At 31.7% G+C, this 19,306-nt stretch overlaps 1 protein-coding gene across 1 annotated transcript in view; it reads left to right on the top strand.

Moving 5' to 3' along the window:
• The window catches only part of LOC123672859, an 80,549-nt gene that overhangs the window by 6,446 nt on the left and 54,797 nt on the right, over positions 1–19,306 (top strand). The window contains exon 2 of the mRNA XM_045607177.1: positions 6,882–7,064. Within this exon, the coding sequence (XP_045463133.1) occupies positions 6,882–7,064 (183 nt within the window). The remainder of the gene's footprint in view (positions 1–6,881; positions 7,065–19,306) is intronic.

Raw genomic sequence — 19,306 nt, forward strand, 5'->3', positions numbered from 1 at the left:
GGAATCTAGCTGATAGTTGATTCAAGTAGACCAACAAACATCTTCAGTTACCCCAATCACACTATTTTTGTTTTGCCACTTTTTGAAGTCGTCGTATTCTCGCTCGTACCTTGAAGCTGATTTTGCAGGTAATAAACTTGAAGCTACACTACTGGCTGCCTCAATAATTTCTTTTGGTACATTCATTCTCTCTTTCGCCAAAACAAATGTAAAGAAAAATAAACAGACATGTTCATGGCAACGCTTCCATAGCTTACATAGACTTATATAAATATATGTCTATGATAGCTTACGACATTTGAGACAAATTATTGAGATTTTTTTGGAATTTATCTAACCTTTTTACAAATGAGAAACAAATAAAATATAAAACAATACACGCAAGGTAACGGGTTTTACTGGCTCAAGGAGGTAACTGACTCGCCTGCGGCTCGTCAATTATATCCTCCATTCGCCAGTAAAAACCCTCTTACCTTGCTAGTAATGTTATATACTATATTTCCAACTTCAAATTCTATCGATTCCAAATTCGAATTCTCCAAATTAATCTGTGTTCTATATCCCCCTTATAATTTCCGCTTGACGTCTCTATTGCATTCTTTTTCCCGCTATCGTGGATTTTCATTTCATCTCTCCATTCTACAATCGATGCTCTCATTTTCTATGTACTGTCTATTTATGCCACTGTCTATGATCTGTCATTCAACTACCCTTTCTTTTTCTTACTTAACTCAACTTTAATAACAAACATTTCAACTACTATTTCTAAATCTGAATAATATTAATGAAATCAAATAATATCTTTGAAACCAACTGAGATTTCGAATTATTTCCAATTTTACTTGAATTTTTAATGACACTAAAATTTTTGATAAAGGAAAACCATATCAGTACCCATTGTATTATGATAGTGATATAAATTCGAAGCTGCAATTTTATGGGTTGAGGGAATTTGAAGTGAAAAAAACACTTCTTTGTTGATAATGATTCATCGAAAAATTCAATTATTGATTTTTTCAACATAATAGGAGAGTTGATAATTCATGAAATTTACTTTGTTGATGTGACTTTGATCGTTCTTGTTCAAGCTTTCGAAAAAGCATGTCCAGTACTTTTCAATAATGAAATAATTGAATTATTAACAACATATCAACTAACTTTCAAATAGATTCAATTGGCATCATGTTGATATGTCATATTGAAGCATTATTGATACATTTTCCTAGTCATTTCAAAAGTATGAACACATCAACATACAAATCACTGAAAACTGTCATAAATTAGTTTTTAGATTTTAAAATGAAAGTAGGTAATCATTTAAAATAAATTAAATGAAAATAATCTTTCGTTTGATATTAGATTCATTATCTCATCAAAGCTTTTTGAAATCTGGCCTCGTTTATTAATTTTAATAATGAAACTTCAGAAAGTAAATTTCTAAATTAAAAACGAAAGTTAATCCAGATACCTATAGATGAGTGAACCCCTTAGTTTTCTAGTAGGTTTATTTACTTGGTATTCACGTATTGAATAAGCATTAACTGAGTTCAAAATATTTATTTATGAAATATGTGAAAACCCTGAATTTGGAGAATACATTACATATTTGATTTGAAGATTTCAAATCAAAGAATAAACAGCGAAATATTTATTTCTGAAATATGCTGAAGAAAAAAGGTTGTCAAAAGCTCTAAGCAGAGACAAAAATCTATGGTTCTGATAATTGTATATTCGAAGTAAATTTGAACCTTTTTTCGATACTTATTCTGCATGAATGAATGAAAGTTTCTAGATTTTTTTTTTTAGATGTATCGTTTTCCGGACCGGACAGAACTGAATTTTTCCACTTTTTTCATCAATTAGTGAAATCTTATCATTTTAGAACAATCTATGTTTAAAATGAGAAAAATGCAGAAATCGTTTAGATGTTCCTTGAAATTAAAAATGTGTATTGATATGATTCGAAATGCACTATTCATATAATATTCTGATTTGAGTTCATTTCCTACAGATCCATGAAATTTTAAAAACTTCATTTAGCATTTCGAACAAACCATTTTGTTAATTATTTGAAGTGCTTGTTTTCCGATCGAGCGTCATATTATCTTTGCTTCTATATCTATATTTTGAGCTAGGACTGACATCAACTCGTTGATTACGATTCCGTACTCAATCGAAACTTGGAACTCTTAGGGTATATTCGTTTCTTGAAATTCGCGGTCCAGTTCGGGCGAAATTCGACTTTAGGGGTTCTCGAAATATGGGAATGCGAAATTTTATTTTCTGATAATTTCAAACCTACGTATTCGATTGACATGAAATTTTGTATTTAGATATAGATAAGCATAATGAGAATTACGAGTACAAGCTTTATTCATATCGAACGCTGCGTGAATTGAAAATTTAAGCAGAATATCCAACAATAAAACCCATCATTTTCGTTACCAAAGATTCGAATGGGTAAAATTTGAAAAATTTTACAAAATTCAGTAGGTTATAGAAGAAAAATCATGAGCTTTATTTATTCCTCTTGAATGAGACACCCTATATATAAGCGGAAATATTTTGAGTGTGCAATTGATGTTCTCAACATATAACTGTAGCTTTTTGCAGGAAAAGCTGATTTCAATCTCAGAACTAAAAGTTTCATCATATATCGGGTGTCCCAAAGTGAGTGGCCTATTAGATTATTATGGAAACTATTGATGGTAAAAATTTCAAATTTTCTCGATAGATATTTGGCCATGTTAGGTACATTTTTAAAATAATTTCACATTTCCAGTGTTGCCGGATGTACCACAATTTGGCAACAACTTTGTTATTTTGAATAGGACATCCGGTATTTCTATTTTTTTTATGATACTCCATAAAATATTAAATCTATTCACTCTTACTTTTCCATCCCTATCTTCAACGGTTTTTGAGTTATTAATTATTTTTCGAAATTTTTGATCAAATTGGCGTATTACGAAAATGACTCTAGTTCGTTCAATATTAGAGATTTAAGTCAGAAAATTTGCAAGTCGTTAGATATTGATCTGATCTGTGTCACTGCTCTTGAATTATGGTTGTCAATAATACAGGACAGAACAAAAAAATTCATCATTTGTCAAGTTACAAAATTGTGAAAAAGTCTATTTTTTCAAATTAGACACCTAGTATATTTTTCAATTTTTAGAATCAGTACAACACACTCTACAATTTTTCTATTCACGTCCCTATACCTATCTCAACTGGATTCCGAGTTATATGCGTTTATTAGATTTCACATTGATTCAATAAGTGTTAATATCTTTTGTATTGTTATGTTCTCTATTTGGTTCAAAGATCGATATATCAATGAATCAGTTCAATCCATAAATGTCAAAATAAACAATAATTGCCTAACAGGTGTTTTGTTCCGAGGTTTTTCTATAAATAATGACTCAAGAAAGATATACACATATAACGCATATAACTCGGAATCCAGTTGAGATAGGTATAGGGACGTGAATCGAAAAATTGTAGAGTGTGTTGTACTGATTCCAAAAATTGAAAAATATACTAGGTGTCTAATTTGAAAAAATAGACTTTTTTACAATTTTGTAACTTGGCAAATGATGATTTTTTTTTGGTCCGTCCTGTATTATTGACAACCATAATTCAAGAGCAGTGACACAGATCAGATCAATATCTAACGAATTGCAAAATTTCTGTCTTAAATCTCAAATATTGAACGAACTAGAGTCATTTTCGTAATACGCCAATCTGATCAAAAATTTCGAAAAATAATTAATAACTCAAAAACCGTTGAAGATAGGGATGGACAAGTGAGAGTGAATAGATTCAATATTTTATGGAGTATCATAAAAAAATAGAAATACCGGATGTCCTATTCAAAATAACAAAGTTGTTGCCAAATTGTCGTACATCCGGCAACACTGGAAATGTGAAATTATTTTAAAAATGTACCTAACATGGCCAAATATCTATCGAGAAAATTTGAAATTTATACCATCAATAGTTTCCATAATAATCTAATAGGCCACTCACCTTGGGACACCCGATAAGTTAGGAGATAGTGACAATTCTCTTACGAATTCTTATTTGGATTTTTCTATCATTCAAAAATTAGCCGTTGCGTGTTGTCAATCTGTTATTCTTGGTCTATTTCTTGATCTGATTATGAAATTTTATCATCACTGTCTTTATGCAGTTATTGCGGATTGTCTACATGATTTGAATACTGAAATGAATTCCAAACAATCACTCTTGAACTAGAGCATAAGATTATTTGCGATCAATTTTTTTTGCCGTTAACATTTTATTAATTTTTAAGAAGTCGGTTGAATTGGGCTAAATCCATGATATACTCTCCTGATTTCTTTAACAATTGATATAAATTCAACTATAGGTATATCAGATATCCTTTTCCTACTCATACACAGATTTTTCCAGATATTAAATTAACTATTGCAGGTGGATTAAAATCCGAAGTTATTCCTCAACGACTTGTTAAATGATATGAGAAAAATCCGAAACAGAAAAAATTATTGAAAAAATTATAAAAATCTCTGAGCAAGGTCTTTCAAGTATTTGGTTATTGAAAATAAAATTCTATAGTTCTGATGACACAGGAGTAGTTACTTCAGATGAACAAATTAAGTCTCCACCTATAGCTCAATCTGTTCTTACGAAATATTTTTATTTTTTGATTTAATTCAATTTTCTATATGGTTCTGGTGAAGCGATCAATAAGGTTTTTACATTAAGCTTGGATTCGTTATTTTACATCTACACGCCCAATATTAACTATTGTCGCGGAGATTATGGGTATATTTTTTGACAATATTTCATATCGATAAAATTCGTAGTTTTGAAATTATCAGGAAAATGTATTTTCAAGGGCTCTAATAATGAAACTCTTAATTTTGCAACGAACTTAACCTCGAGATTCTAGACACACAAATCTACTTTAAAAAATTCAATTTTTTAGGTATCCTCGTTCAAGAGTTATCGTGTTTAATGTTGACCAGATGGACGGACGGATATAATTTATTTTGACCAGGGATTAATAATCAGTGATCACTAGTCGATTCCGTGAAACTTTTGTAAGAAACATTTTTTTGTACCTATTGTAGTAACAAAGTTAAAGGGGGGGTCAAATTATGGTGAAAAACCCGGTACAATATAAAGAATCTTCACATTCTAGACTTCAGTTACATAGGGAGATATCTATGATCGGTTAAGACAGAAACCTTTATTAAAACTGTTCATGTGTATATTTCTAAATATCATTTGAAACAATAATTTTTTATATATAATATTTATTGTAGTTTTCAGATCATCCTCAACTTTAAATCATTTTGTTTGGAAAAATTCAAGGTGATCCTTGAATTTCACCACATAGTCGTGCGAATTTTTCAACGATTTGTATATAAATATTAACACATTAATATAACATTTCAAAAATGGGCAGGACGAAAGAGTTATTCAATCAACTATATTTAACGAGATTATTCAAAAATTTTGCTCCCAAATTCATCAATGAAATCGAAGATTCCTCGATTGAAAAATGTAGTTAGGTATGTTTCACAATTTGATAGTTATCAACATTGTATCTTTATTTTAATTTCAATTCAATTTTATTCCACAAAAATTGATACAAAAAAAGTAACTTTACATATACAAAGTAACTGGAAGGCATAATATCCGGAATAAAACAAACTAAAGGGTGTTTTTTTTAGAGTTGTAAAACTTTAAATTGCAATAAAACAACGATGGATTATTCGATTGACATGAATTTTATTTATCCGCAAGATAATCTTGTGGCATTACATTTTAAATATGACTTCTGGCATATGACTGCCACGGCTGGCTCGGATGTAGTCCAATCTGGACGTCCAATTTCCGATGACTTTTTCCATGTGGCCGTATATCGGCAATAACACGACGAATGTTATCTTCCAAATGGTTAAGGGTTTGTGGGTTATCCGCATAGACCAATGACTTTACATAGCCCCACATAAAGTAGTCTAGCGGTGTTGAATCACAAGGTCTTGGAAGCCAATTTACAGGTCCAAAACGTGAAATTTTATTTTTTTATTTATTTATAAGCGGTCACCAAACGTGTCTTTCAATAAATCGATTGTGGCACGAGCTGTGTGACATGTTGCGCCGTCTTGTTGGAACCACAGCTCCTGGACATCATGGTTGTTCAATTCAGGAATGAAAAAGTTAGTAATCATGTCTCTATACCGATCACCATTGACTCTAGCGTTCTGACCATCATCGTGTTTGAAGAAGTACGGACCAATGATTCCACCAGCCCATAAAGCGCACCAAACAGTCAGTTTTTCTGGATGTAACGGTGTTTCGACATATCTACACTTGAGGATCAGCTTCACTCCAAATGCGGCAGTTTTGTTTTTTGACGTAGCCATTCAACCAGAAGTGCGCTTCATCGCTAAACAAAATAAAATGGACGTAGTGGGCGATACGTATTCCGCACAGAACCATTATTTTCGAAATAAAATTGCACTATTTTCAAGCGTTGTTCAGGCGTTGGCCTATTCATGATGAATTGTCAAACCAAACTGAGAATAAATCACTTAACAGCTATCAAATCGGTCGCCATCTTGAACAGTAATGCCAACTTAAAGTTATATACCTCGAAAAAAAACACCCGTTACATATAAATGCAAAATATTAACCTGGTCGAACTGGTAATTATAGAAATATTGGGTGTTTCTTTTTATTATTCTTCTTGAATTTTCTATGATTCTGGTGAAGACCATGGCTGGCTGCTTAAAATAAGAAGAAACAAGAAAATTGTATGCTATTGACACTCGACTCGAAATAATGGCAACATAATCCTGATTCAAATTTGTTTTTTTTTTCAGTTTTTGCGTCCGAATGTCGTTTTCCAGGAGCACCAGCACATTCTTCCATAACGTTTTCAGATGAAGATTTGGGTCCAGGGACTGTAGCGACCTACACATGTGAGAGAGGTTTCGAGCTTCTAGGTCCTTCTAGACGTGTGTGCCAAAATGGGGATTGGTTACCAGAGGGAATTCCATTTTGTGGTGAGTACCTTCTTAAATAAAAGGTGCCTTGTAGTCACTGGCCGGAGCGCTGCCTGGGTGCAGTCGATAATCTGAATCTGAAACCCCTCCGAAACTGAAACCTGGCTACGCCTGTGAATTACCCTATATCAGTCAGTTATTCACATCATACATAAAACAGGAAAAAACCTCAAATTTCATATCATACACATAGTCTTATATGATTTAAAAGAAAATAATAATAAATATCACGCTGTGTGGCTGAATCTTCAATAGAAATTAAATGGCAGTTATTCTATTTCCAATTTTAATTATTTAATATAACAATTTTTTCGCTTCACAGAGGTTCCTTGTCCGCAATCAGAATTAAATCAGGCTGGATTTTGTGTTGAAAAATATTTTATTAATTATTATATTGGTCAAACTTCGCAGTGATATTTTTCATAATTTTATCCATAAAACATGAACTTGGTACTTGTAGATGAATCAAATTGTTATATATGCTATTATCGCCGAGTAAAAATGCCGAAAATTTCCTTTCTGATGATGGGGAAACGAATAAATCTCAGTTACCATTCAACCTAGCCTAAATATGAAAATTTCGACCGTATTCAGTTGCGTGAAGATGTTGCCGTAATAATTTTATTCAACATTACATCTTCTGAAACACGCCACCAAATATATGTATGAATAATTAATGACTCGAGATATAACGTAATACATATTATACCTGAAAAAATTTGGTATCTATGGAACCGAGTTCCAATCAAAAACTTGCACTTAACGATAAAATACCTGCGACATTGTTACCACGGAATTTGTGTCTGAACGAAGACCGCTTCCTCCTTGGTGTGAGGTATCCATTCAATTATTATTATATACTATTCGTGACCTGTGCTCTTGACCCAGTTTCGGTCTAGGTCGTTACACCTGAGACAGATCATTTACCGGCGGACCATCTCCGAAGTGAAATCAAACTTGGTGCCGTGCCATTTTTGTCACGGTTAATAAATATCGTTGCTTCTTAATCCTGAACCTCAATCTCACCATGATGATGGTTTTCGTTTAATTTCATGCCATGAAAAAGTGAATTTTTTTCACTTACAATCGTTTGTACAACTGATAACCTAATAAAGCAAGATGTAATATTATGTAGCATTAGGTATACGTTTCGGTGCTTGGTTGAGACCTTCTTTAGGATTTTGAGAATAATAAATTATAAATAAAAAACATCTCAGTCATTACTTACAAATTGAAACGCACCGAAATAAAAATGTCTTATCGCATAATATGATTCGACACGCATTTCGGTGCGTTTTATTTTGTAAACAATGATTGTGATTATTATTATATTTATATTATTTTATCATTTGAGAATCCTGAAGAAGGTTTCAATAAAGGACCAAAACATATATTCAGGAAGATCTTCGAAACAAGAATTTTTCTACACCATAAAAATTTCACTATTTCAGTATACAGGGTGAGTCTTTGACTTACATAGGAAACACTTTCTTTCTTTACCATTTTTTTCGATTCGGCTCCGTTAAAAATATACAGGCTGTTGAACATCGATAAAAAAATGTAATTTTCCGTTATATCTCGTAAATGGTTTTATCGAAGGAAATGATTTTCGGAACATAGCTTTGCTTGATGTTATGAATCTTCTCCGAACACGAAATGCCATCCACATCTTCCAATTTCATCATTATGACTATTAAATGTCATAAAAATAGCAGAAATTCTTAAATGTAAGTTGAATTTTCATTAATGAATATTTGACCATTTCGAGAAATGAAAATATTGCTCATTAATTCTCGTATAATGCTTCGTTTTCTAGTATTTTGATCTTGAAAAAATTATCTGTGAAATTCAAAAAATTAGGTACTTTATTTAAATGCAACTTTGTTCTTTGTTGAATAAAAAACAACAGAAATCAATATTTGCTATGATATCATGTCTCAAATTTTAGAATTGAAGTACCTACTAGCCAACTTAGTTTGAAAATGAAGTTATTTGAATAAGCCCACCTCAACTTCTCAATTTGATCACAAATTATTGAGGTTTGGCACATCTCTGATAACATGAAGATACTTACATTAAAATCAACACTCTGTTTTGAAGAATCAAGATCACTTCCAAGTCCGTGTTTGAAAAAGTTTTCACAAAATATTTCCATTATAACAGGATACCAATCAAGATCTGAAAATTCCGCAAAAGACTGCTGCTATTGTACGTTACTGTAGGTAATATTCATCAGATCATTTTAGCTTTCATCGATACATACCACTACATACATAGGTACTAGCCAAATTCTTATGTAATTGAGATTGAATACTTTCATTCAAAAAAGCCACCAGGACTCATGCTCTTTGTTAAAATAAAATATGACTTTTTTCGATTTTTTTTCGGAAAAATTAGATGCCTTTAGGATATTGCTCAGAAAACAAATTGAGAACATTCTCAATTTGTTTTCTTTCAACATTGAAAGAATCAGAATATTCAATTTTGGATATTAATATTGAATACTTATAGTTTATTTTCAATGAAAAAATCAAGATGAATCGGGTAGTAGAGTTCAGTTCGGGTGTAGGTACATTATGAAACAAATCACAAGTGGAGTCCAAAATATGCATTCTTCGTCATAATATTCTTTCAATTCCATATTTCATATTGATGGTTTCAGAAATATTGATGCAAAGCATAATTTTTATATGAGATAGTTGAAATAAATCAAATACTTCATTTTATTAACGAATTGTTTTCGATGCGAATGAACTACATATTACACAATAATTTATTTTGTATCCATATAATTTTTTGAAAAATAGTACTCAAATTTCTTGGAATTATGAACGGGACTTCATATTCTTCATATTCTGTTTAGTTCAGCCAACATTTTAAGTTCAAAATTCGAATTTTGACAGATGAATATCATTCATTTATTTATGAGGAAATGTGAGGTTGAATAGTAACTCTTGTACGAAAGGAAATAAACAACTATAGGTAAAAAAATGAATGCAGATAAATATCCGAGCTAATATGGGTGGTTGCAAGCTCAATTCGTTATTATTATCTTAAATTAAATAGAAAATCGAGAGAAGAATATTCTATATTTTTCATCGCAAACGAAATTAGCTTAATTCATTTATTGTATTACAAATATCACTTCGTTCCACAAATGGAATGTTTAAAGGGAGTTTATAATAGTTTTTTTGATGAAGTAGACTATTTCCAAGGTTTAAATGGTATATCTTAGGTATGCTAGGAAAAACTAGTGTGTGCCGGTTTTCAGGGGTGGCACTGTTCATTATGAAAATTTTAATTGGCTATATCTTTTCATGCAGGCCGAATCGAAAAAAATGGTAAAGGAAAAAGTGTCTCCTTCGACCCAGGAATCTTCGGTTGAAATATTTGTACAAGTCAAAGATTCAGATCATATAAAATCATTCTAATTGTATATATGTATATGTGCTGATAGGAGTTCAATAAATTTGAAAATCTATCTTTATGAATAATGATGTAATATTTATTTCTTTATTTCAGTATCGTAATGAGTTCATTACAATTATAAAAACATTGCAGCATCGTTTTCAGTTATATTTTTCGTTTTGTGGTTATCTCTACTCACTTCCAGTCTTATTAAATTTCATCAAACGTCAATAATTAATATAATATAATTTGGATATAGTGAAATGATATGCAACATTATTTGCAATTTCTCATAATTCTGGTGGTGTTGAATCGAATTCGTCAGACATAATTCAGGAATTTAATGCGTAATTCTAAATTATTTCAAAATTCGAAGCGTACGACTCAAATTTATTTAAATTCCGTAATCTATCAATGTTCGTATCAGTCACACCAATTGCCAAGATACTTTACAAAAGTCACAATATTTCACAAAATTTGACTGAAACAGAGAAAATAACTCTTGCTCTCGAAAACTCGCTTCTTCGTCGCTCGTTTTCGAATATCGCATTCGTGTTGGAATAGGAGCCCATTCTGCAATTTTTAGAAAAATATACTATTATTACATTGATCACAGAAATATTGGATATATATTTTCCATATATTTTTCTTGAATTTTCTATAATTGATATGATTAGCACAAAATTTGGCATAGAGCTTGAAATTGTCATTCAATATGAACACCGAAAATATATGATGTAAACTCTTATCGGTTCTTAGCTCACGATAATATTGGGTTATTTTGTCGATATTTTTCTTGGATTTTCTGTGGTTCTGTAAACGGTATCAACACAAAATTTCGCACGAATCTAGAAATGGTTATTCTACATTTAGATTAGCAAAATATCGACCTGATATAATCTGGTGTTCCTCTAGCATTTTCAATAGTTCTGATGACTTTATCATCCTGAAAATTAGCATTGAGCTAGAAATTGTTATTCCGGATATATTTTTCCCAATTTCATATGGTTGTGGTTATGCCAGCAACACAAATGCGATAGGTTTGAAATTGTTATTTTATCAATGAATCAATCAATAATTCATTTGTCATAGAAAATTACATTATTTGAGAAAAGGAGAAATGAATTATAACTTGATAAAGTGGACCACACAGTATACAGTATACAAGGCGAAATCGATAAGATGCTGGTCACCAATGCTACAAATAGCATGGAAAGGATGTGATGAACAATAACAACAAAAAATAACCACGCGGCCGCGAAGGAGTCAAACAAGCCCCTCAACGATTCCAACGAGGGCAGCATGGACGCCAGTATGTGAACAAGCACAGGTGAAGTGGAGTCAACAATCCAGAATACGAATAGACTGAACTGCAAAAGCAGGCATCCCTCTTTCTCCCAAGACATATTGCTCTGACCGCTCTCCTGAACTTGCGTGTAGAAAATTGCTCAAACTCATCGGGAAGCTCATTCCACATCTGAGATGCAGCCACATGGAATTTTATATGGATGACTTCAGTTCTGTGCTGGGCAATAACAATGTTCTCAATATTCCTTGTTCCTAGTGTTGAGAGTGAGCATTGAACAACCGCCTCAAGTAAGGAGGCCGACCAGTTCTCAGAATCCTCTTTAAAAAACCAAAGTGTGTAATATTCTGTTGTTGTTCATATTGAGAATCGATAAATTATTTAAGTGGGGTGTTACATGATCTCTGTAGGGTATCATAAACGCATGCAAGAATTCTGCAATTTTTTTATAGACTCACACAAACTTAGTCAACGAATTGCCATAGACCACATATATACGCATAGTCAAATAGCGATAGTACCGAAAAATGACAGAGCTGATATTTTGACTCACTCGATAAAGATGTCCTGAATCGGTATAACTTCTTAATATCATAGGCAACCCTTAACTCATTTTTAACATGAACCTGGAAAGATAAACCAGAATCCAGGTACAATTCCAAACTCTTCTTTAGATACCTACAGGAGAAATTTAAACCTGATCGGATTTGTATTCACTGAAATTATTTAGTATTGTTTTCAAATATTCACCTTGAATTTTCTGTGCTAAATTGGTATTTTCTATCAAAAGCCGATGTCTCAAATGCGTTGATTTTATGATCGCCGAAAATTCAATTCTGTCTATCAATAAACCTGAAATTTGATTTGTTCGTATTTCGAAAGCCACAGTTAATGGGCAAAATCCGACTAGGGGTTTCGTAAATATGGTCATTGGAAATATTGTTTTCCTGAAAATTTCAAAAAAACCAATTTGATCAGAATGAAATACTGCATGTAAATATAAAATAACAATTTTAACCTTCGTGCAAAATTTGATGTTAATCGCCGCTAGAACCAGAGATAACTCAAGAAAAATATAAAAAAAACATACACAATATATCCCTGACCACAGAAGCCACGGATTTCAGAATTTGGATATAAATATGAAATAACATCTTGGTATAGGTACGAAACATCAACCTGACTGCACTTTCGGAACTATACAAAAATCCAAGAAGAATATTTGAATATCGGGTTGAGATTTTGCTTATATGAAAACAAAATAACAATTTCAAGCTTCGTGCGAAATTTCATGTTGATCACATACCAGAATTAGAGAAAATTCGATAAAATTATCGAAAGGAAAATTGAGAATAAATAGTTTCGACTAGGTTGTGCGACTATACTAAATGAGAAAAAGAAGCGGAAAAAATAGTAAAGGAAAAAAGTGTTTCTCTTGATATGTACAAGTCAAAGACTCACCCGGTATACTCGCGGCATTCGAGATTAAAACCTATCCTGAAAATTACAAGTTCAATCTTACCAGTTATCGTTTGAGACCATGCCTGGCTCAAATTTATAAAAAAAAGACTTGACGGAATATGTTTGGGAATCGGACGTTCAAAGAATTACATGAATACAGGTTTTCTTTAAAAAGTTCGCTAATTTTAGATATTATTGCACAAAAGATACTCAACTAGTAAATATGAAATTAAACATTAGATTTCATGTTGATGTCAAAATATTATAATTTCAATGATCAAATAATAAAGAGTCAGTGTTGGCACAGTCAATATGATGTGAACTTCAATATTTTCAACCAGATTCCCAATACTTGGTTAAATTGTCGATAATGAAGGACTTAGAAATGTCGAATTGTTTCCTTATTTTATTTTTATAATAATAATAATAATAAAGTTTATTTGCTTTCAACACAACCTAATATAATGTTCTATAAAATATTTCAAATAAACATGATGAACACAGGCTCACTAGAGGTTCCCTGTTAGTTCTGACTATATGGCTATGACTGTTTCTAGTATTTTTCCTTGGGGTTATTGTGATTACAGATGGATGGCTGGCCGGACGGAAAGATAATTGTATTTGACCAATGGGTCATACCGAGGTCATACCTTATCATTTCGAGACGATTCTTGGCTCAAAATACGAAAAACATAGACATCGTAATGAAATTGTATAGGTACGAGCGCTCGAAAATTACCTCATTTCATGATGTCAATTGGTATTGAACAAAATTGAAGCTTTGGATTAAATTGCTGAATAGATATATCAGAAAACATGATCATAGAGATGAAGAGGTGATATTTAACAGCCTTACAGTATCATCTGCAATAAAGGTATGGTGTATGTCCCTCCTTGAAGAAAACTGTACATTGCTCAACAGTTTATTCACGTAATTGGAACTGATCAGTTATATGTGGTTGAGTATCATGAATTACAGTTTAAACGAAATTTGAATTCTTGCATTTCCCACTTTCATCACAAATTTGGTGATATCATCTTATGAAAACGAATGTGGAAATTAGATCGAACCACTTATCTACGAAAGCAATAATCGCTTCTAATGAGGCAGGTGTGAAATTGCCTGGTAGATGGGCTTTCTGATTGATAATTGTGGCTGTTAGTTCCTACTAATTTCAAATGAAGAATTATTGCAGTTTAACTTGTAAGTGTTCAAGAATAAATGCGGATAATTTGGCACGTAATCTACCGTGCCATATTCGAGTAGAACGAAAAACTGTTCAATTACTTTCTGATGAATTACTTTTCTCTGGGACCTGTGCCAAACTGTTTCAATCCGAAGACTACCATAGAAATTCTAATGTATTATTTTTCACAAATAACTTTTTTCACTAATTCACTTATATGCTTAATTACACTTTTTTGTGTACTGTTCTCGATACAAGAATTGTGAGAATTAATACTTCATCGGACTAATTCGGAAGAAGTAAATACGTTATTTTATTGATCAATAAACATAATATATTTCGATCAATTTGCTTTCATACTCAGAAATAATATTTTTCATTAGCCATGATTTCGTTAGAACCAATAAATGGAATTTAGTAATGTTTGGAAATATACTTCGGAGTAGTTTATAATCCAATATTATTCGAACATCTACTGAATGATTTTTTCGTTCATACTAGTCTAAGAGCCAGACCACACATATTTTAGGAAAGCCTAAAATTTTCTCAGTGAGTCTGTTGTACCTACCAATCATGATGTGAGGGCTAGCTAAGTGCGGTTGCGGTGGCCTCAGCTACATATCAGGAGCGACAGGTGTGAAAATTTCGTGAACTAAAAGTAATTATTACCGCACACAGGAAAATATCTGTCATCCAGGGTTTGGATTGAAATATGCATCTGGCATAACGAGACACGTTGAGTGTTGAATTCTTCGTTTTTTCTTGAATCGAATGATGTATGACCATTCAGAAAAAATGTTGTCTGCTTTCTTCCTTTGAAATTATGGTTGATCTCCTTATTCTTTGAATATGAATTTGAAATGCGCTGTTATGAGCCTCCAAATTTCCAAAAATGAACCATTTTGATATGTTTTTTTTCTTTGAAAAAAAGAATCTATCACTGAATGAATCAAATTTTAAAGATTTGATTTATTTAAATTCATAGGTCGAGTGATTAACATCGCATTCATTATTACATTTCGTTGTTTTATAGGTGATTAAATTTCACATCTTCCAATATTAATATAAATAATAGACGTTTCGTTAGATATCTTTGTATTTGTTTTCCTCGTTTCATTCGAAAAGCCCTCTAAGCAAAGGTTTCTTCTCCTAATTAAAATATTTATGTGGAACTTAGTGAACAAGAATAGTGTTCTTCATAATATGTATACAAGAATTATTATTATAACTGATAAACGATAAAACTTTACTTTAAATATCAAAATAGTACTATTCAGGACATGAAATTATATCTATAGTAAATATCTCTAAAATAATCAAAAAATGAAATGTGTTTCGCGGTTTGTTTCTTCTTCAAGGGAATATTTCTAGATGTTCCGAAATCATGAACGGATATATACGTACTTGATGATGAAATTCTTCCAGCCGACATTCATGAATACCGGATATTTTCCTTACTAAAACATAAACGTATTGCATGATAATAATTTATCTATAAATATGGTTTCTTGATTTTCCGGCCATATTCAAGGATAGCCGAAACACTTCAGATTGTCGAAACAAAGGAGATATTCTACCAGATGTGACACACCAATTTAATTTGGCGGAATTCCAAATGTGAAATTCAAATATTGCAACATCGCTATCGAACTCAGTACAGGATATAATGTTTCATATAAAATAATTGAGCCGTTGTGATTCCGAATATAATTATTTTTGATGTGTACATGAATTTTTAGAGGTTTTATGATTATTTTTCAGGGATGTTTACGAGAAAGAGTTCGCTTCCGAAAATTTTGATACTTCTGGATGGTGACGATGGAATCAAAAATTAATTCACAATTTAGAGCTTTTTTCGGAAACATTAAAACCCCAAAACGGTTACTATAGCATTTAATCCCACTAGTTCGAGAACCCGATCTGTGAATTTTAAAGGCTGAAGATCAAGAAGTTGAAATTACACTCCTCATAGATGTTTAGGGCCGATTCTACAGGTTACCCTCAAATCATAAGCTTAACGAAGCTTGGGTTAGACTAAGTGTAACTTGAATCGTTGACTGCAATTGTGTCAATTCGCTCTGAGAACTGCTGACTAGCAATTTTTCCGAACTACCCACATCTTCACTCTGTGGAAAAAGAGTTACTATAGATGAAGGGTTCTACTTTTGTATATATCTATGGGAGTTACCAAGAGCAGGGAATTGAAGAGAGAAATGAGAAATTGTGTCCAAAAGCGTAAGAAAGACATTTTCTATCATCAAATTACCAATACATGCCAGGTAATAAAAGAAAAATTTTGAAACTGATTCAGTACCAAGTGTATTCAATATCCCAAAACATTTGAAGAAGAGCGTAAAATAACTTGTATCTAAGTGAAATCTGAATCTAAATTATTTTATTCTAATGACTGACTTTTATATTTTAGACGGCTACTGGAGTTGTTGAAGAAGCAAAGGATATGGATTTAAGTATCCGCTAATCTTGGCGGATACTTAAATCCACTAGTTCAGCAACATAATCTACTATAGCAATAACTTTCCCAAAACTTGAAGATTTAAATATGAAATCAGATGTTAGTTTACCATTTACACCAAAAACATTCAGAGATAGTAAAGATTCAAATAGGTATCCTGATGTCAATTTACCATCTATATCTACAGCAACACCAAAATCATTTGTTGATAGTGCAGCTCAAATTTCAGAACTGTTTTAAGAGACTGTTTGAAGGGAAAATTGAATACACTGCTACAAAAAGTTAGGAGTAGAGATGTTTAGGTTTCAAATATGAAAGAAGTAATGAATGAAATTAAAAAGGGTGGATATAGGTAGTGTTGAAAAATTGTATGAAGTTTTGAAGAACTATTTTGAAGCTAATTTGAAAGCTCATATTTGAAAGTCACCTGGAAGTTTAAACTGAAGGGTAATCCAGAACTTCAGTTCAAAAATTGAATTAGGAAATTATGAGTAAATATTTTTAATTTCCAGAGGTATACCTATAGCCTCTGGAACTTGTTTTGTTCAAAAAGATTGATAATGATTTTGGTGAATATCCAGGACAAAGGAGATATTCTTCAATGATGAAGGAATTTGCACTTTATTTCTATTCACCCAAAGCGTTCAATTTCACTTCATGCATCACATATCGTAAATTTTTTAGAGAAACAAAGCCTTAGTGAGTAAAGGGGAGTTAAGGAAAACAAAACAAAATTTGAAACGAATTTTAGCGAATAGAGCTATAAAATATTTTTCAGCAAAAATAGAGCTCTTCACCTCTGCACACACTGTAAATAATGAATTTATTCCAGAGGAACTATATGAAGTTCAAATCATCAAAAAAAATTTAAATATATCCTTGAAATTTAGAATGCAACATCAATCTGAACTAATTAATGATGAACTTCATGGAAGATCGGCAACCATCAGACAAAATGTCTGAACTCATTTCATTTAATAATTGTTAAAATTTATAGTTTTGTGTTTATAATTGTCTTCATTAAAAATATTTGAAAAAATTGATTTTGGTTTTTGGAAAGCGTTCAGTGTTACTTTGAATATTAGAGAAAATTATTCAAATCTTACGAATAAGTATGTATAATAGATTATGATAAAATGAATGTAAATTTCAAACATATTTCTTCTTTTTATATACAATTTACACCAATCCTGAATAAATTTTGAATGAACTATTTTTTTATTTTTCTTCATAGTTAGGCATGTCGAATATAGAAATTCCAAATATTAAAACAAACAGATATAAATATGATTAAATTCTGAAAAATAAGATTCACGTCACACAAGCAGACCTTATGATTTGAAAGCTAACAGTGGAATCTGCCCTTAATAAGATAGTGTGATTGATGTATTAAGTTGTTTATGTAGTCAAATGAACGATTGTCGTCAATTGCATAGCTGTACTGTATGACATTCTTCGAATAAATTTTCTTCGTGAACACAGAGCTTGTTACCCTATTTGAGATATTTGGTCGTGTCTGGCGTAAAAGCTTTGCTGAGATGTCCTCACAAAACCTTGAGAGTACATCATCGTTGATTGTTTACCCAATAGAGATACCTAAGTAGAGATGTACAAATATACATAGATTAGTGTAATTGTACCTATCTATTAATGATGAGTGATATCTTACAAAGTATTGAACTTGATCGAGTTGAGAAAGCAGGAATAAAGTGAACTGAATCAACGAATACGAAGGTCGATTATTTGATGAATTCATTGATATGTTACAGGTATACTAGATTGCATATGTGAATTCGGTGAAGGATGAAAAGAAGAAAGAAACCATATATTGAATATAGTAACCTTCAAGAATGAATTAATTAGTAAATTTACTTTAGGTATTCTTATATACCTACCTACCTATATCATATACCTAACGTCCTACCGAATGCTATAGTCCAAAAATATAGAGCATGATTATTGAAAAAAAAAAATGCGATTTTGATTTTCAATCAGTAATTGAATGAGAAATTAAACATCGAAGTCAGTCAGTCAGAGATGTAAGTAATCGAAAATCATATAATAGTCATTCAAGCAATTCCAGGTCAGTTCTGAAAACCAATTATTATTAAATAACGAAGATGCTAATTCCAGTAGGTACAGTGATTTAATGAAACAGTGGCGACAATTCGTTCGAATTGAGCATAAAAATGGCGAACCATATGGCTCTACCATAGAACTGAACTGAACTGACTCTTTTTCGAATTCAAAATTATTGGGCCTGATAGTATTTGATTGTAAAGAGTGTTTTTTTTAGAGCTATAGAACTTAAATAGAATTAAAATTGTGATTTCTCACCTCTGCTCCGTCAATAAATAGCTTTATAATTGATACTCATATTATCCGATTGATGAGGTTTACAACATTT

Source organism: Harmonia axyridis, chromosome 2 (genome assembly GCF_914767665.1).
Source record: "Harmonia axyridis chromosome 2, icHarAxyr1.1, whole genome shotgun sequence".
In the NCBI taxonomy this organism is placed as follows: Eukaryota; Metazoa; Arthropoda; class Insecta; order Coleoptera; family Coccinellidae; genus Harmonia; species Harmonia axyridis.